The sequence below is a fragment of the Amblyomma maculatum genome, chromosome 5 (genome assembly GCF_055883805.1).
Source record: "Amblyomma maculatum isolate TAMU_Amacu chromosome 5, ASM5588380v1, whole genome shotgun sequence".
NCBI classification, from domain to species: Eukaryota; Metazoa; Arthropoda; class Arachnida; order Ixodida; family Ixodidae; genus Amblyomma; species Amblyomma maculatum.
In genome coordinates this window covers 150,964,270-150,988,346 of record NC_139348.1, presented here as the reverse complement: position 1 = coordinate 150,988,346, position 24,077 = coordinate 150,964,270, and the positions used below count along the sequence as shown (strand labels likewise).

The 24,077-nt window shown below is 43.3% G+C and overlaps 1 protein-coding gene across 1 annotated transcript in view; it reads right to left on the bottom strand.

Annotated features, from left to right (window-relative positions):
• The window catches only part of LOC146189972 (uncharacterized), a 49,626-nt gene extending 28,241 nt beyond the window's left edge, over positions 1–21,385 (bottom strand). The window contains exons 1-8 of the mRNA XM_084604698.1: positions 21,229–21,385; positions 14,648–14,850; positions 13,874–14,069; positions 12,451–12,588; positions 11,184–11,308; positions 4,508–4,681; positions 2,359–2,503; positions 1,412–1,569 (exon numbers count right to left, since the gene is read on the bottom strand). Of these exons, the coding sequence (XP_084460824.1) occupies positions 1,412–1,569; positions 2,359–2,503; positions 4,508–4,681; positions 11,184–11,308; positions 12,451–12,588; positions 13,874–14,069; positions 14,648–14,850; positions 21,229–21,385 (1,296 nt within the window). The remainder of the gene's footprint in view (positions 1–1,411; positions 1,570–2,358; positions 2,504–4,507; positions 4,682–11,183; positions 11,309–12,450; positions 12,589–13,873; positions 14,070–14,647; positions 14,851–21,228) is intronic.
• Positions 21,386–24,077: the final 2,692 nt, after the last annotated feature.

Sequence of the window (24,077 nt, the reverse complement as noted above, 5' to 3'; positions counted from 1 at the left end):
AATCATTTAGGAGCTCATCAACACGCATTCGGCAGAGCGCGATCTCCGCACGTCTGCGGCCGATCAACAGCGCTGCTTACTGTCATGTGTATGCAGGGACAACTTCGGAGATTTTTTTTTTTTTTTCTGATCCCAAAAAAATTGTTTATGTGGACTGCCCTACGAGAAGCATATGAGACGCTTCGCACTCACCAAGTCGTCGGTGCATCATTTTTATGAATATATGAAAGGCCGTATAGCACTCGTGTTTACCGTCAATGGCAATTTCACAAAGTACTAGTTGAGTTTCAAAATTACAGTTCTTGTTTAGCTCCTGTAACAAGCCTTTTAGAGCCCGACATTTTGTTAGCCCTTGTTCCGCAGTGTGTTTGAAGCATAGATCCGGAGTTCTGTGCAATTTCAACCCCAACGTAATTGTCTCTATGAAAGGGTTTAGAAGTCTAGTGAAGCCAGCGGGTCGTCTGCGATATCGAATGTAGAACCCGTTGCGCAAACAGCACTCGATAATAAGGATCGAAGTCTGGGCTCTTTTTTTTTTTTCTGCTCCCGCGTTCAGCAGCTTAACCGCGATACTCGTTCACAATCCTGTCATTGATTGCGACAAAAATAAAAAGACTGCCTATTGCAGCTTTCGTTTTCAAAATCTGTGATATGTAGAAATTCGTTCATAAACAGGTGGAAAAGCGAATGCAAACACTCAGCGTCATTTCGCCCTGTCGAGGATTTCTGGCATTGCTCCTGTGGTCTCCCAGTTTTTCTTTCCTGCGGTCTAGAGCAACTCAGTTACCAAAAGAATGAACATAAATGCATGTTTGTACCATTAAGAACTCAGGACCTGAATCTAAGACACATTATGATATGCGCTTTCTGATCCATGGAGCAAGAAAGCTTATTCCGAATCGCCGAATGGAATAAGCTATTTAGATGAACTAGGCGGTGAAATTATGCGGATGGGTACTTCGGTGGGGAAAAAAATTCAGAACAAAAGTGAGACTAAAATATATTTCGCCTTTATCCCTGAGAAGTGCGGGGTTTTGGAGGCGTGCTACCGTCGGATGGCTCTGCTAATGTGCAGCTATAGGAAGATTTGTGATGCATGTTTATTTTTCGTCGTGACCGTCATCAGCCGAGTAGTGAACCTTTTCAACAGAAATTTGACAGGCATGATGAACAACCGCCTGATAGTGAGCATAAAGTTTTTCGTCACTCAGAGCCCTCTCTTAGCAAGCTTGTGGTACAAGATAGTAGTGACGCAGTGTTGCTACGCAACCGCTCCTGCCACCAAAGGCGTGCTCTCTTCACTTTTTTCTCAGGATTATACATCAGTCTTGAAAATTTCTTTTCATTTATTTCGCTATTTTGAGAACTGATCCCTACAAGTTTCTTCAATGAGAAATAAAGAGGTACTTACGTCATTCGAAACGTATGGAGACTTCGCGATGTCTGGACTCGGGAAAACATCCGTAAGCTCCAACTCAATATCAGGGTAGTCAAGAAGCTCTGGGGTATCGGGGATGCCGCTGTTTGTAAAGAGCAGTGCCTCGAAAGCACCCGGTAAGGTAAGCAGTCCTGCGTAGTGTAAAAACTGAAACTGTACTTTGGACACTATCAAATGCCATTGTTTTCATGCTTTTTTACAACTCTTACTATTAAGGAAGTTTTAAACAACTATTCAAGGTTTGGACCCATTTGAAAAATTTGTACAAATATCTTCTTTCTAACGCGGTTTTGTCATCGCAAAGGCGCCAAAGATGTATAAAATGCAAATACCTTCTCAAACAAACTTAAATTCCGACAAAATCTACAATTTTTATCTGCCCTATCCTTTGAGGACGAGATTGTGCAAACAATACATACGACTACACGCACCCGCTGTCATTAATACTTAATGTCTACGGTAAGCACTAACAGCCGCGGCCAAGGAAAATAGCTACTTGGCATTACACTCCAAACTACAGTGGTGTAAAAACGTTTCGAAGTAATCGAATTTCTTAGACTAGGCCGAAATGGCCCAAAATATGTTAACCTCTTCGTCGAAAATATTCATAGCTGATAAATAGCACAATAACAGTACTTCCATGGACAGAAACGTATATGCGGAAAGCAGAACAAATTTGGAAACATACGAAATATTGAACTAATTTTGGAAACCATGAAAACCTTTCTACCTAGACATTATTTCATTCCTGCAGAGCGTAAAGGTTGTAAAATTAGATAAAACTGTTGGGACGGTCTTTAAATTATTCTCTCTATACCCACTGAGTCGAATTTGGTTTGATAAATAATGCTGAAGGTATTGAAGAACTGTCACAAGCCCTAACTATTTGAGCGTCGGTTCGAGTGTATAGCGGCACTCACCTGTCTGATTTTCCCGGTACTCAGCGATGCTTTGGTTGATATTCATTAGCCCTACATAATCGTTATTGGTCGTCACCACCAGACCCACGAATATAACGTGATCCTGGAGACCTTGACCAACAGGTAGGTTCTTCAAAACTGGAATCTGCAATGTCAAAAATTCCAGCCTTCTGCCTCACTGTGTTCGCTTTCATTGCCAGTTCGTCGGCGTCAACGACCGTGAACATCATAGCATTGTAGTCCTCTCAGTTGACAGTTCTCCAGTAATTGCCCATCGTAGCCCAAGAACGTTAAGTATAAATAAGGTAGGTATAATGTTCCTTGAGAGTGTAAGTCGGTCATAAACCTAAATGATTGGAAATTTTCATCATGAGCGCACAACATGCAGCCACCCTCAATATGCGCGGAGATAGCGCCATGAAAACCGAAGTGTGATTATTTCATAATAGGTGGCCTATTGGCAAGTGCTTTTGGCCGCCAATAGTTTTACCTTTTGCTGGCTTGTTCTTTCTCACAGGCATAAAAAATACAACCGCTCTTTCCTACAGTCTTTGGCTTTCAGTCAGTCGTACAAAATCTAACCGACACCAGAGTCCTTCGATAGCAAATTATTTCCGCAACACTTTTTTCCGAACACTACGAAATCGCTTGGTAGCTGCACAAAGCGACCAAAGCGACAGCAGCGCGTCTTTGCCGTCTATCGAGAAGGAGGAAAAAATATTTGAAAAGGAACCAGTTAGCACGCAAGAAACTAGTACAGAGAAATAAACAGCAAATAACTAGAGCAAATATCAGCATTAACATTAACTAGAGCAAATAGCAAGCACTTCCTAAATAATTAAAAAAACGCAAAGCCTAAGGAGGGGATTATATGAAACAATCATTTATAGGAAACTTTAAGGGCAGCACACTACTTTTCAAGAAGAGATCAACGTTAAGGAGAGCGGGAATTTGTAGAAATAAGTTCAGCTAAGAAGCATTTAACATATTTGTTTTTCCTGGAACGTGCAGTTTTTCATCCACATTTCGATGCGGGTAGTCACTTTCTCTGGAGGCCGAGGGTTTATAGATAACAAAAGCATTATGCAAAGGTAGGATGTTCATGTAACTACGCAAGGTCAGGCACAAAAACTGAAAAAAATTTAAGTTAAAAAGAAATCACATTGTAGGCAAAACAAAAGGCATCTTTGTTGCTCTTACACTTAAAAGCGTCAAATTTACTAAATAAATATATAGAAATCCTGTCCAGACTAATGTAATCCTTAATATTTATTGCAACAGAGTTGCTAACTAAGCTGTATGAGGCAGCCGCAAAATATAAGTAAAATATCGCCCTGGACCAACCCTCATGACCGCCACAAAGGTAGTGCGCCCAATTCCAGATTCAAGTGGCACTGGTTCGATTCTCCACTAAATCATTTTCCTTTCCGCGTGGCTGATGTTCCTTCTTCAGAGGCACTATGAATCGGGGTTCATTGACGCCACACAGCGGTAGAACAATGAGAATTTACGCACTGGTGTTATCCCTAGTTTGGTTTCTAATCCTAGTGAGGTTTTTCAATCACCCATCCTAGGCCGTGTGGTTAGGACGACATACTGGCGTCGGCAATCAAAATTTCGTTGTGAGACCGACATAGGCAATCGGCGAACGTAGGTGCTAATACTATCGCTTTAAAAGAAATACCAACAATGGTGCCACCTGCCACCAACCCGCTTCAAACAGGACTATCTAAACATATATTTATCTCAAGAAATGTTACGAGGAAATCAATTTCGTTACAAAGGTGAACAGTTTGAGATGTTCAGCAATGTTCAATTTGCATGTGTCACGCAGGACGTAACGTATTACTTGAGCGTTGTAGACTGTTTAAATTCCCGGCAGAGGCTGTTAGCTGTGACGTCGCGGTCAATCGGCCTACCAGCAATTCCCGTAACAATGTCACCGGCGCCGGCTTTTCTGCGACACGTGCTCCTAAACGTCCCCGGTGTTGAACAGATCTTTTCTATTGAAAACGTGTAGCTTTTACTCGTTTTCAGTTCTACAGAGGACGTGTTCTACGTGAAATACAGCATCGTTTCCTTTTAGGCTCGAAAAAGAGTGCGATGAATACAGAAACAGTAGTTAAACAGCGAAAAATGACCTACGTACGCCATGTTGCTGAAGATCTTCTTGAGGACCGATTCCGGAGAGCATGAGAAGCTTGGGCGTGTTGATGGCTCCCGCGGAGAGAATCACCTCATGTGCCACTCTTACGGTCATGTTTTTGCCGTTCTTGATGAACTCTACTCCGGTAGCCGTCTGGGTGGTATTATCGATGATGACCTAGGGACACAAGAATGGACAAGAAAGAATATCACTAATGGACCCAAACGGGAATTATTGTAGAATCAGGCGCAATTGACATATACTGCTAGAAAAGCTTTCCGGCACTCTCTTATTCCTGTGCTGCAAAGGCGATTTCTTTTTGTCGCTCCTGAAAGACGTTCCTGAATAAAATTTAGTTGTAAGGTCCGCGGTTGGTCCTCTTCCTGCCTGTGCTTCCAGGTTCTCTGCCACATAATCAATGGCATACCAACTATCCCAATTATGCGTTTTACTGCTATTTGTATATCGCGCGATCATACACTGGCATCCTACGGCTGCTCTACCCTCAGCAATGTCCTCTGCTAAAGGCGTGCTTGTGGAACTTAGTCAAACCGCAAACTTTAACACAGACGGTGATGTACAGTAGCTTTCCCTCAGTTTCAGAGTTAGAAATTATACAGTTAGTCGCAGTGGTAAACCTCATCAGATCAATGACAGCAGCGGTCATGCCTCTTCTCATCACTGTAGTGATTACTTAGCGCAAAAGACAGCGCTGATCACTCTCAGTGTTCTGGGGATTACCAACTGCGCTTTTTTTTTTTTTTGACAAGCTTCCGTTGTTTTCTTCATTCTGTTTTCTTTTCAGACGATGTAGTGCCCTCTGGGGAGTGGTTGAAAATTGATTTGCTACTGGTTGAAAACGTCATTTGGAAAAACAGCTTCCTACGAAATGACGATGGCTGTTTGAGGCAACTGAAACCAAAATTTATTAATTTGCACAACTTTCAGCAGAAGCAAAAAATGAGTGTGAAGGAGCATACTGGTTTCGCAATAAGTTATGCATTTGTAGCAGCGTAATAGAGATCACGACTTCTCTGTCTTGTTATACAGTGCTCTGCAACTTTATCGGGTACCGTTTTGAAACTTTCTGCCGCCCCAGCCGGAGGCTTATTTACTGTGAAACCTCGCAAAACTTGCCTATTGTTGCCACTTTTGATGCATATTGAGTCGGATAATGGTGCTTACGTGGTTTGGCTGCACGTGATGAAAAACCAGATCTCTCTACGTAGAGTTTGAGGCGGCGAAAAACACCAGGACTGACTTTTGGGCGAAGATAACTGCTGGAGGAGGAGGAGGTAAACTTTATTAAAGAAGAGGTCGTAGGCGCGGGGTGGGTTGGCGTTCCCGTCCCCGCGGTGGGCTCCTCTTCTAGGCCGGACGCCAGGTGGCCGACCGACGATGTCGTTCGGCAACCTCTTCGGCTCGCTCCGTGACTCGGAGTTGAACCTCAGGGTCGGAGCTGAGCAGCGCGGCCTCCCACTGAGATTGGGTAGAAAGCTGCAGACTCTGTGATGGCTTGTCTTGATTACATGAGTATAGGATGTGTGGTGTGTCTGCCTTTTGATGTCCACAGAGAGAACAGACAGGGCTGAACTGCTCTGGGAACCATATGGAGTACATGTACGGATTAAAGAAAGTGTCTGTTTGAAGCTGCCGCCAGGTGACTTGTTGTCTTTTACTTAGAGATCGATGTGGTTCTGGGAAGATTTGTCTTTCTTTCTTGAAGTGGGTAGTAATTTCTTTGTAGGTTGTCATCCGCTCCCTGGCCGACCTGAGCTGAGGGCAGCGCACCTCCCGGTTAACTACGAATCCTCGGGCAAATTGGTGTGCTGCCTCGTTCCCAGGATGGTCCGAATGGGCAGGGACCCAGATCAATGTGATAAGGCGGATATGGGAGATTTTTTGTAAGATTTTGATGGCTGCGGAGTGGGCCCTTCCTTTTGCAAAATTTCGAATTGCGGTTTTAGAGTCGCTAAGGATGTATTTGCCAGTGGTGGAGGTAATGGCTAAAGCTATGGCAGCCTCTTCGGCCTCCTCCGGAAATTTTGTTTTATTGATTGTCGCCGATGCGAGGGGAGAACCTCGATGATCGACAACTGCCAGGGAAAAGGCATCTCTGTCCGCATGTTCTGCCACGTCCACGTGCGCCGTGTCTTTCTGTACTGAAAATCTTTCGTGTAATTTTTGTGCTCTAGCCCTTCTTCTGTCCGTATCATATTCTGGATGCATGTTTTTAGGCAGAGGACGGACTATTAATTGCTCGCGCACGTGTCTTGGAAGCGGCAAAGTGTGGGCCCGGGTCCCTTCATATTGTATTCCTGCTTTGTTTAGGATGAAACGTCCCGTTTCAGTGCTTGACAGTCGTTCGTACTGTGCGGTGAGGTGTGCTTCCACCATTTCCGCTAAGGTGCTATGAATTCCTAACTTTAGTAGTGTTTCATTTGGGGTATTGCGAGGGAGGTTAAGCGCAATTTTATAGGACTGCCTAATTAGTGAATCCAGGTCGTCTCTTTCTCTAACTGTGAGGGTGACGTATGGTGTAGAGTAGATAACTCTGCTAAGAACGAAGGCTTCTACTAGTTTCCTGGTCTCAGCTTCTTTAACTCCTCCACGCCTATTCGCGATTCGTCTCAGGAGGAGGAAAATTTGGTTGACGGTGTTTTTCAGTTTCTTAATTAGTGTGTCGTTTTTTTGGTTTGACTGTATGAGCATTCCCAAGATTCTTAGTGTTTCCACTTCTTGGATGGCTGCACCTTCCGCGTAGATTTTTATCGCAGGTTCTTTATTCTTTCTTTGACGCTTTGGGTGTAGAATGAGTAACTCAGATTTCTGGGGGGAACACGCGAGTCCCGCGGCTTGCGCCTCCTCTACGACTACGTCTACCGCTTGTTGTAGTGTATCTTGTATCGTGCCAATACTCCCCTTGGTGGTCCAAAGGGTGATATCGTCCGCGTACAAAGAGTGTTCTAAGTCTGGGATTCTTGCGAGTTCGTGCGCCATTTTGATTAGGGTTATATTGAATAAAAAGGGGGAGAGGACCGATCCTTGCGGAGTTCCTCTATCTCCTAAAGTGAAGGTGTCGGATTTGATAGTGCCAATTTGAATTTTAGCCGTCCTATCGGAGAGGAAGTCTTTGATGTAGTTAAACGTTCTTGCGCCTACATTCAGCAGTGAAAGAGATTCTAGGATTGCTTTGTGTTTAACGTTATCAAAGGCTTTGGTTAAATCTAGGGCTAGGATTGCCCTGGTACTCCTTTCTTGCTCATGAGATAGGACTTCGTTTGCTAGTCTTAGCATCGTATCCTGTGTTGATAAATGTGGTCTAAAGCCGACCATAGTGTTTGGATATAAATTCTCTTTTTGCATGTGGGACTGGAGTCTGTCTAGTATGACGTGCTCTATCAGTTTTCCTATGCAAGAACTAAGCGAAATAGGTCTGAGGTTTTCGAGCGCGAGCTTTTTGCCAGGTTTTGGGATGAATTTAACGATGGCATGTTTCCAAGACGCTGGGAGTTTTCCCTCCCTCCAACACTCGTTCGCAAAGTCCGCGAGGGCTGTGATAGAAGCGTCGTCTAGATTTCTGAGTGTCTTATTGTTAATGTCGTCCTCTCCTGGGGCGGATGTTGTACGTACCTTAAAGAGGGCTGCTCTTATTTCCGCCATTGTTATGTCAGCATCCAGGATGGAGTTAGGCTCTCCTTTATAATTGGGCAGGGACTTCGTCTCACGGGTTGTGCAGAAGTATTTCTGTTGTAACGTGTCTATAATATCTTGATCCGTGCCTGGGTTTATGTTTAAAATTTTGGTGATTTCCTTTTGAGTGGTAGCTTTGTTGGATTCCGGATCAAGGAGATGCCGCAGAAGATTCCACGTCTGCCTCGTGCCTAGATTGCCATTCACATTTTCACAGATATGGCTCCACTGCTGTCTCGCTAGTTCTGCGGTGTGGTGTTGAATTTCTTTCGTGAGTGTGACGATCCTGTTTCTAAGCTTTTTGTTATATTTTTGCTTAAGCCATCTTTTTTCTAGGCTCTGCCTTGCCTCCCACATCTGCGTAAGTCGGATGTCAACAGTATTTACTCCTAAGTCATGTACTAGTTCCTTAGTGGCCTTTCCCACAACCGATAGGAGGGTCTGTGTCCAGTGTTCTAAGTCTATGATTGGTTCGTTGTTTTGGTCGCGGATAGTCCTAAGTTTGTCCCAGTCGGTGATTTTGTTTTTTCTGGGTTGGGGTTTGAGATTGGCAATGGTGATTTTAGACATTATGATATAATGGTCACTTCCCAAATTTTGTCTGGTGGTGCTCCAGCTTAAGTCTGGGAGATTTTTGCCTATCGTTAGGTCCGGGCACGTGTCCCTGGTCACGCTGTTTCCTATCCTAGTAGGTTGCATGGGGTCCGTGTATTGGGTGAGCCCTCTTTGCTGGATAAAATCCATTAGGGCCGTTCCTTTCCTGGACATGGTTGCGTGTCCCCATTGCACGTGTTGAGCGTTGAAGTCGCCCACAATTAGGGTTGGGTTTTGGCCTGCGATTTGGAGGGTTTTGAGTATAGCGGCTTTCGCTGGTCCAGCCGGTGCCCTGGGGTGGCTGTATGCGTTTAGTACGAACAGAGAAGAGGAGTTTCTTCGGCTAGGCAGAATTTCAATTAATATACAATCGAGCTCTACGTTTTCAATCTCGTGGTTAACCACGGTAAGATTTCTATGTACCAACGTAGTGGTTAAAGGCTTTTCTTTGATGTGACATGGCAGAACCGCCCGGTACCCTGGCAGTTTTAGTCGAGACATTCTGGGTTCTTGAATCGCTATAACGTCAGGTTTTTCGGATTGCGATTGAATGTGTAACTGCAGATCTGTTTTTTTGTTGCGCATAGACCTGCAGTTCCACTGCCAAATTGTTACGGTTTTAGGATTGGCCATTTTGCTGGGATAGATCGATTGGCGCCCCTTGAGCTAAAGGGGGAAGCCGGTGTAAAATTTCCTGTAAAACGGTGTCAATTACTCCGAATTTGGGATTTACATCCTGTATGTGTTGTTCGAGTCTTTGTGTTAAATTATCAACTCTTTGGGTTAGACTATCGAGTTTCTGGCTTTGCTCCTCCACTTTTTGTTCGAGTTTTGGGACTCTATCCTCCTCTGAGGTATTTCTTACGTCAGCTGCGACTGCTCGTTTTTTGCGAGGTGTTTCTTCCTTGCTAACTACGCTTACTGGGGTTTCGACTGAGGCGGTCACAGTAGTTTCCATTTCTGTGACTTCCGGCAACGGGAGTGGTTTCGAAGGTGGGTCCTTAGATATGGCGGGTGCTTTTAGTTTACTATTTTCCTCCTCCAAGTGTTTGATTCGATTCGTGAGAATTTGAATGTGATGGAGTGCCTGATCTAGTTTAGACTGTAATGTCTGCAGCTCCATCCCCTTCCCATGAGAGGCCACTCCTGCCCAGCTCACCTGTTTCGGCCCGGGGCTCTGAGTCCGGCTGCTAGGGCTGGCGCCTCCTCCATTGCTGCTGCTTCCGTTTCGTCCGCCGCTGCTGCTCCGTCCGCTACGGCTGCTGCTGCGTCCGCTGGTGCCAAACCGGAACGGCGCGTTCAAAGCTAGGCGCGCATTGCTCACCTAGGTGGTTGTAGTGCTTTCCTCCAGCGAAGACAGATGGCACCAGCAGTTATGTTCGCCGAAAAGCCGGTGCTAACGTCTTTCGCCGCCTCAAACTCCATGTAGAGAGATGTGGTTTTTCACCATGTGCAGTCAAACCAAGTACGCACCATTGCCGAACTTAATACGCGACAAAAGGGTCAACAACAAGCAAGTTATGTGCGCGGTTTCACTGTAAATAAGTCTCCGGTTGAGGCGGTAGAATGTTTCAAAACGGTGCCCGATAAAGTTGCAGAGCCCTGTATAATAATTAGGTCCCTCTCAATTTCGCTTTTAATATAAACGAGATAAGCACACCAAGGCTACAAATCCTTTAAGGTTGGGCGATATATCTAGGACGAGACATATTTTTTTTTCTTTTTCTGCACAAGCTTCTTTACCAAGCAACAGAATAAAGTAACATTACCGACTACAGTGCACTAGGCTCGCTACACCAGTCTTATTCTAAACAAAAGAAAATTATATTTGTTTAGACGGAGAATGACTGGAGTTAAGCGCAAGAAAAATTGAATCTGTGGGTTTTTCGTCTCTGTGCGTCTGGCATTCTCCGCCATTTCTTTCTTCCTCGACTTTATAACTTTTCTTGTTTTCGTAACGGATGGTTCTCAACGTGATCATCCTGACGTCGTTGTTAAATAGACATTCGAGTCTCTTTAGGCAGTCGTATATTGTTATACACAGTCGGTAATTCTGTAAATATTTCATCAAAGCAGCTTTTTTTTAAAGCACGTAATATACTTCATTTGATGGCTTATGAAGTCGGCAAAAAGAGACCTTTCCTGGTAAAATGCAAAACAAGAATCCTCGCAGAGTATGCAATAGTTTTCAAGGATGTCATTTCTGAAAGGGATAATGAATTATTGCTTGGCACAAAGCCCCTTTTTGTAGCTAAAGTTGTGTTTCACCTCAAAAATTAGGTTTAAAAAGACTTGACTCAGTTCTTTCAGGTTCCTTCCCCTTTTCCTTCCTAAATTTAGAATGCCTTTAAGCTTACAAGGCAATTCCAACAGCAACATGAGCGATGTTTACCTTTGTGACCGTGCTGTTTATGGAAACGTGCAGGTTGGTGCGATTGCACCGCTGGCGTGCCAGGAAGCACGTGTTGGCACTCATTCTCGCTCCAAAGGCTGTGTTAGATTGCACCCTTGAGTAGCCTGCAAAGGTAAAATTTTTTGGCTTTCTTTGTAACAGGGATGTCAGTACCACTGATCGTAATTTCTAACAGAGCTATAAGCACAGCGGGTTTAGCGATGGCAAGATAATGGTAAAAAAAAATCGGAAACTATATATACAGAAAATTACCATTTAAATTTAACATGATGCAATTTGCCAGAATGCTGCAAATGCTTTATTATATAATGTTATCGGCGACCCGTACTACACTCCGATAATGCACAGCATTTCTCGAACGTAAAAATTCAAAGCAGCTTGAATTCGTTTAGTATATTTAGACTTTTGTAGCATTTCATAAAAGCCTTACTATGCGAGGTTTCCGAAAAACCGTGCTTCTATTCTTCCAGAAATTTGGAACTTTAACAAAACACTAAAAGCACGCACCATGGTACAGACTCGTCGAGCTCAATATATATAAAAAAGCTGTACCTTTCATAGTGAGAGTGGGTTTAGGGGTGCCTGTTTAGTGCGATGGTTATAGGAATGGTCCTATTTGAGTAATGTATCTGTGGGCTTCAAGTGAGAACAGTGTGGTTGACCTTTTTTTCACGAAAATGTTTCTCATGTCGGACCGAGAAATTTATGAACCCCCTTGCCCCCCTTCAGGCCATACCCACCCATCTATAAATCCATCACTGTTCAGAAGCTTTCTTCTTTAACAGTCTTTTATATCTATATTTTACCTTCCCGCGTTTCGTTAATTACTTGCGGCAATTTTTCGAAAAATCTTCTTATAAATCTGCAAACAAACCCCACTTCTCGCATTTGCTTTCAGGCTGCTCTGATGTCATTTTCTAGCTCGAATTAGAATTCCCTAAACTTAACCTACATAAGCAAATTCGTCTTATGTTTTACATCTCGCCTTTAAAGATCAAATTAGTTTGTTTATGGAATCACTTTATTATTTACGATTGATTGATTGGTTGATTGATACCAATAATCTTTCTCTCCATTCACTCCTTAGAATTTGAAATGGTTCGCCGAACCTGCATCCCCTAAAAGCATTTTTCGATCAACCAGCCCCTTTTTGGACACTGTTATTAACAAAGCTGCAATACGATGCACACTTGTATTCCAAGAAATTGAAAAAAGTGATAACCGCATATTTTATAGCCATTCTTACCTGAATGAACCCTGCCATTGTAGTCAATGTAATCGTAGCCAGACTCTGCACAGGCATTTAGGAAATAGTAGCTTAACGACGTGTTGTAGCGAGGGTAGTTGACTGGAGTTTCCCCCTGAAAGCCGTGGTATTGTTCTCCTGCGTGGGAAAAAGATATTTGTGAATTTTATTTTCATTGCCATGACTCACCAAAAAGCGACAAATGCTCATTGAAGAATCCTAAATGCGGACCCCGATTTTTTATTTGACAAAGCTATCTTCGCGGAACGTCATCGTCGAGGTGAGGACGGGGAGCTTGTGCATGGAAAGGCTCAAATTAGTCTACAAATCCTTCTTCTTCTGAATGACCTAAAATGAAAATACATGATCGTAATTTACTTGCTTTTCAATTCACTTGAGCTCTGAGGCAGTCGTAGTGCACTTGAGAGGAAGGAAGGAAGGAAGGAAGGAAAGAAGGAAGGAAGGAAGGAAGGAAGGAAGGAAGGAAGGAAGGAAGGAAGGAAGGAAGGAAGGAAGGAAGGAAGGAAGGAAGGAAGGAAGGAAGGAAGGAAGGAAGGAAGGAAGGAAGGAAGGAAGGAAGGAAGGAAGGAAGGAAGGAAGGAAGGAAGGAAGGAAGGAAGGAAGGAAGGAAGGAAGGAAGGAAGGAAGGAAGGAAGGAAGGAAGGAAGGAAGGAAGGAAGGAAGGAAGGAAGGAAGGAAGGAAGGAAGGAAGGAAGGAAGGAAGGAAGGAAGGAAGGAAGGAAGGAAGGAAGGAAGGAAGGAAGGAAGGAAGGAAGGAAGGAAGGAAGGAAGGAAGGTTCCCATCATTACATTTACTGCAATGTAAGGGAAGGTTGGGGCCGGTGCCAGTCCTTAACGTGCCATCATTACATTGCAGAAAATGTAATGATGGCACGTGTCGAGCCCTTTTGTATGACACGACGGTATTAAAACGATGTAAGGACGCTATCGCCCGACAGCTCATAGAATCTTATCATATTGAAAGAACTGGGTCTGGCTGCGTGAGTTCTGTCACCATGGTGCTGCACAGTAATGAATATGCCTTCATAGATAGATATGGAAGATTATAGCTCATCTCATGATAACTTCCCATCACCCGCTGCATATATATTCTGTGTGTTTGCATGAATTAAAGCATTGTTGAAAGTGTAGCGCCGTCCTGTGAATCTTTTTTCTCTGTGTCGTCTTTTAGCGCTGCAAATCTTTTTAGTAACTATGAACCAACAAGCCCAGCTTGGAGTCTTGCTACCAAATGTAAAATCCTAATTCCATCACTGGCATTGGCATTATGCTCTAATCATAAGGATGCCTTATTTTTTATCCGTCCTTAACTCTGGCCATAATTCAAGGTTTTCCAGGGGATCCAAAAAACTCAGTTTTTTCACGGCAATGACCTCTTTTGGCATTCAAGGAATGCACTCACTCTCCTGCTCGCTCACGCTGCTCACGTTAAAGAACTCGATGTTCTTGAAATGGGGCAGCACACTCGTATAGTTCCACCCCGTGGCGTTGTATTCCCGTTCCCATATATCAAAATCGTGCCTGCTTCCTCGAGCAAAGTTCATGGAGTTGATGGAGCTCGTCCCGCCCATAAGCTTGCCCAGGGTCATGACAGCCACCTGCGTTGAAGTAACAAGAATCACAAGTAACGGATGTGTGCTGAATTGAAGCTTCTCGCACCTTAAAACATTCACCTAGGTGAAATACGTGGAAAACACTGAAACCCCGCAACATTCTGTTGAAGCCAGTTTCTGTCGCATTCTGTAAAAGAACGTAATGAGCCACTCACCTCACGTATCTCACCGTACATTGAAGCTTCGAGTATTTTCTCTACTATTCCGACATGATAACGTTGCGCGAAATAACACATGAACTACAGAATACGGGACGGATGCAGTTTTTTATTTACTTTTACTGTCCTAAATCTAGATTCTCCACTGCTTCTGATTCCTTTATTCAGGTCATACACCAGCGTGGTTCTTAAGACGGGAGGTAGCTGAAGAAATTTGCTGTTCACTTCCGAATGTAAGCTAGGTTTGGACTCATAGGTCACTGTCGATTTGTCGCTTTCTCTTACCTGTTCCCGTCGTACATGCCTAATTAAAACGGAACTACTGGTATTATCTTTGCAAATATCTGCGATTTATTGGCAATTACCGAATTGAAGTGGAAAGACGTTTTCAGGCAGTCTACTCACATTCCCTGGGAACGAAAGGCAAGCATTCCTCTGCGGCACCGTAGTGTACAGCCAGCTGTTGTTCGCATTGGCAGCAGCGAAAGAGAAGAAAGGAACTGAAAGGTCTGGAGTTTCTTCTCCTCCGGCTTCGAGCAGGAGCACGGTGAATGTGCCATTGGCCGACAGCCGGTTGGCGACTACGCTTCCAGCTGATCCGGCACCCACTGGGAATGCACAGAAAAGGGACGCAATATAATCAATTTCTCAGTGGCTGAAAGAACAGGCTATATAAACACTTCCAGTTAAAGTATCAAAGTAAACCTGTCTGAGTCCTAATTGGGAGTACGAGGGCATAAAAACATTTCTCTGTAAAATAGCAGGCACGGATATCACGTTGAACAATTTTAAAAGGCTTCATGATGTAAACAATGACTTAGGCACTGGACGCGCCTTTGTTTGAGCGTTCTCCACACTTGCCTTTGAGTTGTGATAATCAGATTCCAGTCGCTGCTTTGAAAATGTTCTGTTATACCTTTTCTCACAGAGATGTTTGGAGGGGCTAACACCTCGCGTGCGCGTCAGCGGTGTTTGTCACATGGAGTGACCATCTCGCGGACGCATGATATTACCTGACAATAACATCGTCGCTGTATTTTTTATATCACGTGATATTGTTTCACTGTGACATCACTGACAGCCAGAAGCCATTACGAGGCACTCAACAATTGTTTAGGTGAGGAGTTCATTTTATCGCAAATGGCTAGAACTCAAGCAATCCGCATATGGACACATTAATGATAGGGTATAAGAGGGAAAAATTTTTTTAAAGGGTTTGTTTATTGAAACCCAAGCTATTTTTTTTCTATCAACAAACCCTCGAAGCTGATAATTCAGGTTTCATTTTTGCAACCTAGTTTTGTGACAACATTTGGTGCTCCTCCGCCTCGGTCCTGGGTCCTTTGCTTTCTAATCTTTTGACGACCTTCCAATTGAAATTAAATCTAACCTTAAACTCTTTGCTTATGGTTGCGTTCTTCGCGCGATAAATGGCATTAATGATAGTTTCCTCCTGGCGACCGATCTTGATATTCTTTAATTAGGGCCATCGATGCTGTATACATCTTAACCAGTCTAAATTTAAACTTACATGCATTTCACTCCACTTTATCCAGTCCGGAACGATTGGTTACAACATGGATAAATTTTCACTGGAGAACGTCTCGTCTTATAAATATATTGGTGCTGACATCAGTAAAAACATACTGTCACGTGTTGGTGACAAGGCCGATACAACGAACCAAATAGTCTGGGAGTGCACTAAAGAAACTCTTTATTGGGCTGACTTGCGCCCGCAAATAACAGAACAAATCGGCAGCGGCGATAGCAGCAAACGTGCTTTCTTGTCGTCGAACTGAGAATGCCTGTCGCGCCCATCAACGCTCAGTTTATAGACGAAGCAACGTCTAGATAAACCTTCAAATGGTGACTAGCAAAACCTGGAACATTATAAAAACGCACGAAAGTGGCTGAAATCTTCGAAATACAGCTCGACGCATGTTGCGCGACAAAATAAAATGATAACGCATCTTCTCGGGAAAACAATACAGAATCGATCCGCGCGCTAGATTCAGAGTGATAAGGCCACATGCCAGCGTCTGTTTAAAAATAACAAAGATTCGAATGATTCGCGGCAATATCCTGCCACACTCACATCGAATATGTCATTAGCAATGCAAACCGCACCCTTGGCTCCATACTCAGAAACTTCTCTCAAGCTCCATCCAATCTGAAGTTGTTTTTATATTAAACACTAATAAATCATAAATTAGAATAGGCATGCTCCATATGGGACCCGGCACAACTAATTTAACTTGTGCTATAAAACCATTCCAAAATCGGTCAGCTCGCTTCATCCTTTCAAATTATTCTCGCATGGCTAGAGTTTCTTCGATGAAAGCGACATTTGAGTTGACTCATTCTGCAGTTCCTAGAAAATCCACGCCTGCGTCTTTCCCGAAGTACCTTCTTTGACAACCAAACACGCAAAAAACGGGAATTTTTTCTTCAAACCCTTTATATGTTTCATCACGTGCCGATCATCAACATAGTATCCCCAACCCTATTTGTAAAACGAATGTGTTTTTCAACTCTCTGCTTCTAAAGAAGAGTACTGAGTGGGACCACTTTCAACCCCATATCACCTGCATTGAAGACGCGTCATCGTTCAAGACACTCATCACCAAGTATATCATCGAACAAGCGTCTGCATCATAATTTTGTTTTGTTTGGTCTGTATGCTGTTTCACTACGTATATATTTTTTACTTCCAAACCAACCCCTTCATAACACCCTACGGGCCCTAAGGGTACTCTAATAAATAATTAAATCACTGCCTCCCGCTTTGTAAAAATGTTAACGCAAACACATTAGAAATCGTTCCCAGCCCAACTGCCCTAACAAAGCAATATGTGCTTATTATGTCACACGTATACGTACAGTCACGAAAACCGAGCGCAATATCGACTCTAAAGAAGTTCAGGCTTTAGGACTACTGCTTACATTTTCTCGTTATAAGTATGGTTGAATGAAGCGAACACATCTCATCTATTCATCTATAAAAACCTGTCCAGTCTTTCTGACTATTCAGTGTTTAGGATTGACGTGATTCGTGTCTAACGTTTTGACGTCTTTGCATCCGGTCGTCATGCATCGCTTGGTTCAAACATTGCAGATGGCAGTTTTGAAGGCAATTTCGAAAGTTATAGTGCGAACGCGGCTATGCTAGGCTCCCTAGCTTCGGAGCCTAGCATAGCCGTAGAACGTTTGCAAGTCAACTTGCAGTCTTTTAACGTGCAAAAAAGAAGACCATCGGTGTGGAACGGATTCATCCATGTATTTGGATTCAGTAGCTGAGCGTCTTAACCACTGTACCACCGCAGCGTGTGTATCACTCGTTATAACCTGGTTTAAGTAGGGTTAAACACCAGACCTATTCCGTTACTACTTTGCTCCTTAAGCTAATATAGTTTAAGAGTTCACCAACTCATCTTTAGTAACAAATGAGAGGGGATCAGAAAAAAATGCTGTACTCCAGCCACGTGACTCCTAGCTGGCCTCAAATGATTTCATTACAACAGGACAGCTGAACATTATAAGGGCTTCGTTATACTTAGCTCCTAGCATTCGACATAGTTTACTGACGGGTATCGCAAAAATCTGAGAGAGACTGTGGTGTGGTACTTACAGGTTCACTGTAAAGAGCGGTACGCGTTAGACCCGTTAGAAAACTTAATGGTTGAGCGATTAGCTAAACAAAGTTAATTAGTCAGTTTTGTTATTTTATGACTTCAAAGGCTAAAATGAATTCTGAATTTTAATACATTATACATCCATTGAGGCCCTTTTCAAAATTAGTTTAGTGGCAGTGGTCCTCAAAATATTGAATGAGAAAAATACGCTTATGAATTATTGTTGAGTTGACGATCATGAAATGCGCATTTGAAAATGGCGCTGCCTGCATTTTATACATCAGCTAACAATTTATTTATTAAAACATGCATTTTATCTATAGCCCTCAGTGTGTACATTTACTTTAACCATCTGTTCGGATATGTGGAACCACCGTAGTCACGGTAGCCTAGGTGGGCGTTGATCTTTTTGGCGACGACTGAACGACTGAACTGAACTGAACTGCCGTAAGCTTGGCTATTGGGTCTGCATCCACAAACTCTCCGAGCTTTGCCCAGAGCATAGTGACGACCGCACCGTCGAGGTACAGCACGAGTACCCAGTCGATGTAGTTGGCGGGAGGATGGCAATGGGATTTTGTACGAGAGCCATTCTTCGTATGTCAAGATATTCTGGACATTCCCATATGGTATGGGTAGCGGTCGCTGGGCTTCGGCAGCGAAGGCTTCATCATATCCCAACACAGTCCTGTATTTCATGAAGTGATGGAAACTGTCATTAATTTGGCCATGACACCACGCGCACCAGAATAGATATTAAACATGTGCTAAGAGTTAAGGCAACTGAACAAGCGTTCAGAGGTGAATGTTTAAAAATCAATACTGTGAGCCGCATTAAAAGTTACAATTTAAACCCAGGACTCATCTTTGATATAGGTGGTCTTCAGTACCACATATTGTTATTGCCCCTAAAGATAAAATGTAATTGGCAAACTATAGCTGAACTATCTCCTAATTTTTGAGCTCGTTATCGCACGCAATATCCGCGTTGCTTTACAGTCAACTACACGGAACGCGCAAGGTACCTCTTATCTGAATAAATCCCTTAGTGCCGATATTTTAATTTATGGTCAGACAAATTACAGTAAGCTCCATTTCGGCCGCAAAGGCACATATCAAGCTTAGTTCTTTAAAACGTATATTGTTGCACCCTTTGCGACATTTACTAAACTATTGTCAAACACTGGGATGTATCTCATATGATATATCTCAATTTTAGTGGTTTTATTGCAAAAATATAAAATTGCATGTAAGCAGTGTAACCGAATAATATGTGCATACTAGATCACAAAATAATAAATCATTAAAAACTAAAATTAGAGTGATCCAACTGAACTTGGCATAAAGAAGCAAAGTTCGTGGCCCTACTATTCTGGTACCTCTAAAGACCTTCGCAGCATTCGCAAATGCTCTCTCAGTATAAAACATTGTAACTGATTCGGTGTCTTGAAACAAAGCACCGTTACTCACACAAATCATGCCTGATATTGCGAGGATAGAGTGCATTTATTTCACTATATGCAGAGTGGCAAAAGATCTATTTTTCTAGATGGGTTCGAAATCAGGCAGCAGCCCCAGTGGTGCCCGGCTTTTCTTCCTTTGATGAGCACACATAATTCATAGTTATTCAACGCAGTCCTTTTTCCTTCATCCAGTAACATTTTCAGCCTGATCTCGGGATAAGCTGACCAAGATACTTATTTTTGATCTCGCGCCGTCTTTTTCTCGGGTGAATTTTTCATTCTCTTTGTCATGAGCGGTATTTTATTTTCCGTCGTTACTTAAAAAAACACAGTTTATTTCATATAGGTTTGAATGATTTTATTCTTTTTTTTTTCTAATTTTCCGATCTTCTTTCCAAATTTTAGCACCTTGTGCTCTTAGAACAGACCCGCCGCGGTGGTTCGGTGATTAGAGCTCACGAATGCTGGACCCACGGGCGCAGGATCGAATCCCGGCTGGAGGCGGCCGCTTTTCGGTGGAAGCGAAAAGTAAGGGGCCCGTGTACTGCGCGATGTTAGTGCCCGTTAAAGAACCCCAGGCTTTGGAACGTTAAACGCCATAATCCAAACCAAATCAAGAAGGCATATTATGCACGTAGTAAGATATTTAAGAAGCCTTTTCCTCACGCACTGTCACCCAGTACTATGCACGCCAAATAAAATTCGTTTCCACTGATGATGCAAATGCCTTCCAAGAACGTATGTGTAGATCAAAGCCTTGAATAGTCCGTTTGATGATTACTTTGTCTTTTTTCTGTGTTGTTATTCGAATTATTCGAATGCCTGTTTGTTTTGTTGTTGTTTTTTTTTTTTTTTTTTGCCTGAATGTGCAAGCGCTGCATTGCATTTAAGCATGATGGCCTATATAGAGTTCCTGCTTAGCCATCAAAAACAGCAGTATGTTTTAATAGGTAAGCTATCACTGAATTCGTGAAAAAGGCCGAATGCATCGCCGTGTGTTAATTTACAAGAAAAACATAACATCAATATAAACTCTTCGCTATGAACCACGGGCAACCCTTGAAATTTACGCTAGAAAAAGGTGTGGTTTCTTGAACTGTTCACCTATTATTGCAATCAGATATTCACAGCTGGCCATAGTAATAGACATCAATTTGTCTTCGGAAAGACTGATTACATTTGGCGCTGTGGATCATAAAGTTCAGACCATGTCTCACACGATGCAAAAACTCTGAGTCTGCTGTATGCATACATCAGTGTCCGTCAAATCACGTCTCTCCAGTGAATGTGTGCCACGTGAACTCCTCAGCCTCACGTACAGGTTCGGACATAAGTAAACAGAACACGCTTCTCTGTTCCAATTAAAATCACGTCTTCTGCACCAGACGTAAGAAAATATTGTTTTCTCCAACTGAGAGGACACTGGCGTCTACTACCGTTTCGCATATGCGATTACTGTCATTAAGCAAAGCGTGAAAATTTTAGAAGTCAATAGCGTGCTCCGTTTACTTTTGTCCGCATCGGTACATTCGCCCCACATAGAGCATTCGAAAAAAAAGTCTTAGATTCCAAAAAAATTGACGTTCTTATATTTGCGATTCCTGTTTCAATGTTTTAGGATGATGAGTAAAAGGTTCATTTTCTGCACATTTAACGCATCCTGGACAGTAAGATTAAGAACCCGGTGCGCGATTTCTTAGCCCTTATAAATTCTTGTTTTATTGCCCATATAAAACAAGAATTCGATTTGACTATGGGTAATGACTTTTCAAAAAGTAATATTTTGCGCAGGAGGTTAATTCGTCTCCACATCTGTAAGCTCTGTGAACAGTAAATTTCATACTAAACAGCGAAATGTAACACGGGTAGCAAGTACATTAGGTTCACTCACCTACTACGAAATCGTAACAGTCTTGTAACAGTTCCCTCTTTTCTCCAATTTGAGGGCAACTGTCCTCTAGAATGTTTTCCTCGAGTGCCTTTGCCGCTGCATGGGAAAGGGACAGCGATGCAATGAACACTGCCAAAGCAAGCATGAGCACTGCCATGTCTCACTCGGCGATGAGGTTCACTGCGCTGTCGTCGAAGCAGCGCGCTCTTATAAATAGTCTCAAGGCTGTGGAGGAAACGATGTCTGTAACTTCCACCGTCATCCTGGACCTCTACTGCCGTGATTGGACCGAGCAGCTGAAAGCCAGTCACGTGGGTAAAAAAAAAAAAGCGAGCAGCATCCCTTGAAAATTCCCTCGAATGCTCCTGCTGAGCAGCTAAATAAATAAAATTAGCACCTGCAAATGATGCCCTCATGTAAAGAGTCAGCAAACTTTTAGCAACCCTCGTTACATATTTCACGGGTGCAATAAGCCTCATTGTCACTTAGGTTGTATGATCCCTTGATGTCTGAAGTATTCATCACCGCAGCACGCCGCCCAAGTTCGAACATCTGGTATCTTCCTGGTAGTCTTTTAAGCGCTCATGTCCTTTAGCTTCCAGCAATGGCGTGTAAATTGATTTACGGGGATATTATGCTCATTTGTCTCCCATTAAAGTGCGAGCTTGTGCAATTATAAACTGGCATTTTTGTTCATTTCTATCAGGCGTATCTTTAGGCAGTCAGCGATGTTTACGTCTACATACCCGGCTTTATATTTCAGGTTCTAATGCCTTTAAGCGTACGGCTTTTTGAGATACCTGTTATAAATGTTTTACCACTCCAGCACCTGAGCTTAGAGAACAAAACAATAGAGATATTAGAAACATTGACAGTCAATCACGTCCCTCTTGTGAAGCAACCCCACGCGCGGTATATGCACTCTTTGATTTGCCTTTAATATCAATAATGATGTTGTTGTTATGCCTCTCATATTATGCACTCATACAGGACACAATGCTTTTTTTTTTCACGTTATTCGCGTTATTTTTAGAACGCATGGCGTCTCTCATAATCTGAGTCGAAAGAAGGGCCCACCGCGTGTCTCATACACTAAAAAATGCACGAGTGGTTTTTGCTGGTGGGACTAAGAAAGCTATGAAGGCTCTACGAAAGTTAAGAAAAAAAAAGCGCACAGAGAACTTTAACATAGCACTGTCTGCGTTTAGCTGTCATGACCCGCCGGCCTGGAAATCAAGCTGCGGCCGCGACACAGAGATGTACACTCCTCCCAGCTATGTGATTATGTGCCGAAGGCACCTCGCTGTGAAAACCGCGAACAGTGCCTTGTTAAAACTGAAATGTGGATATTTTCACAGAGATCTTCCTTGTCGCGAGAAAACTAGAGTGAACAGACTGCGACGAAACGACCATCTCATTAGCGACACTTGTGTTTCAGTGCCGACTCTGCACCTTCTACGAGATTGATTCGCTGCTCGACCTTTAAAACGGCTGAAACGGAAGACGTGAGCCTATTACTTCGGCGAGGTCGTCGTCTTTTTATCTTTCCTTTAACGCTCACCTGTAGTCTGTGCAGCACGACACAAGGTGATTCTCTGACACCGGACTGCAGCTCAGGTTTAAAAAATACTGTTTTGTTACGCATCAACTGCTTATTTTAGGCCGCATTGTCTCCAAGGAAGATGTCCGTCCAGACAAGTCCAAACTTCGTGCTGTGGCTGTCATTTCCACGAGTACGTCTACACAAGACTTGCGCAGCTTGCTTTGCGTTTAGTCGAATATTTAGGGGAATTCCCGAAGGTGGAGTGGATTTGTAATAAGGGAGTGCTAACTCACTGACATCCTACGCATGTGCCCTTTGTTTTCGTCCACTTATTCGAAACGTTTCTCCCATTACTTACCTGTGATAAATGTACTTCTAAAGTTCCTATTTTCAACTGTGACGTCTCAAGTGTGCGAGCGCGACTTCAATAACTTCCATTGCCTTCTCATGGCATTATTTATAGTGCATTATTTTGATCCAGCCCTCTCTTCCGAAGTCCACTATGCCGTCAAAGGTGCAAGCTAGTGCACAGTTCATGCTCACGGACGCTCAAACCAAACAGTTTAAAATGAACAATATAACCAAAACCATAACTGAAAAATAATATGTGGCAATCATTTAGGCCTTACCTCTGCGACCCTTACCTTAGGTAAGGTGGTCGAAATTACTCCGGAGCTCTCCACTACGGCACCCTTTTTTCTATTTCCACTTACACTAGCACCTTTTTCCGTTCCCTCGCAAGCGTGACAGATACTGCGCCATTCCTTTCCTGTGGACCAATTATTATTATTATTATTATTAATATTATTATTATTATTATTTTATTATTTTTTTTTTTCAAGATGGCGCCCAGTAAGGACGCATGTGCGCTGTGCTCCCGCCCGTTTTTTGGCAAGCAGCAGTTTTTACGATGTGCCGACTGTGCGAAACGTGTTCACACGAAGTGCGTCACCAGGGCGGATGACGAGCTGCAACTTCTGAAGTCCAGCTCTCGGCCATTCTTGTGTAATTTGTGTGCGTCGTCGTCGTCTGACGGTGTTAGGCTTAGCGACGGTGGTGCGAGTCCCTGGTGCCCCGCTCCTGCCCAGCCACCCGACCGGTTTTCCCCCTTCAGCCGCGACCGGCGAACATGGCGGTGAGTTTGCCTCGCTACGGGCTCTCCTCCTCGACGCGCTTGAGGGAATCTCTTTTCTGAGCGATGAGGTTGCCCAGCTACGGGAAGAGAACGAGCGCCTTCGTGTAGAGAACTCGCGGGCTTTCGTACAACAAGCCGAGGTTATCGCCTCTCTACGTGCCGATGTTCACG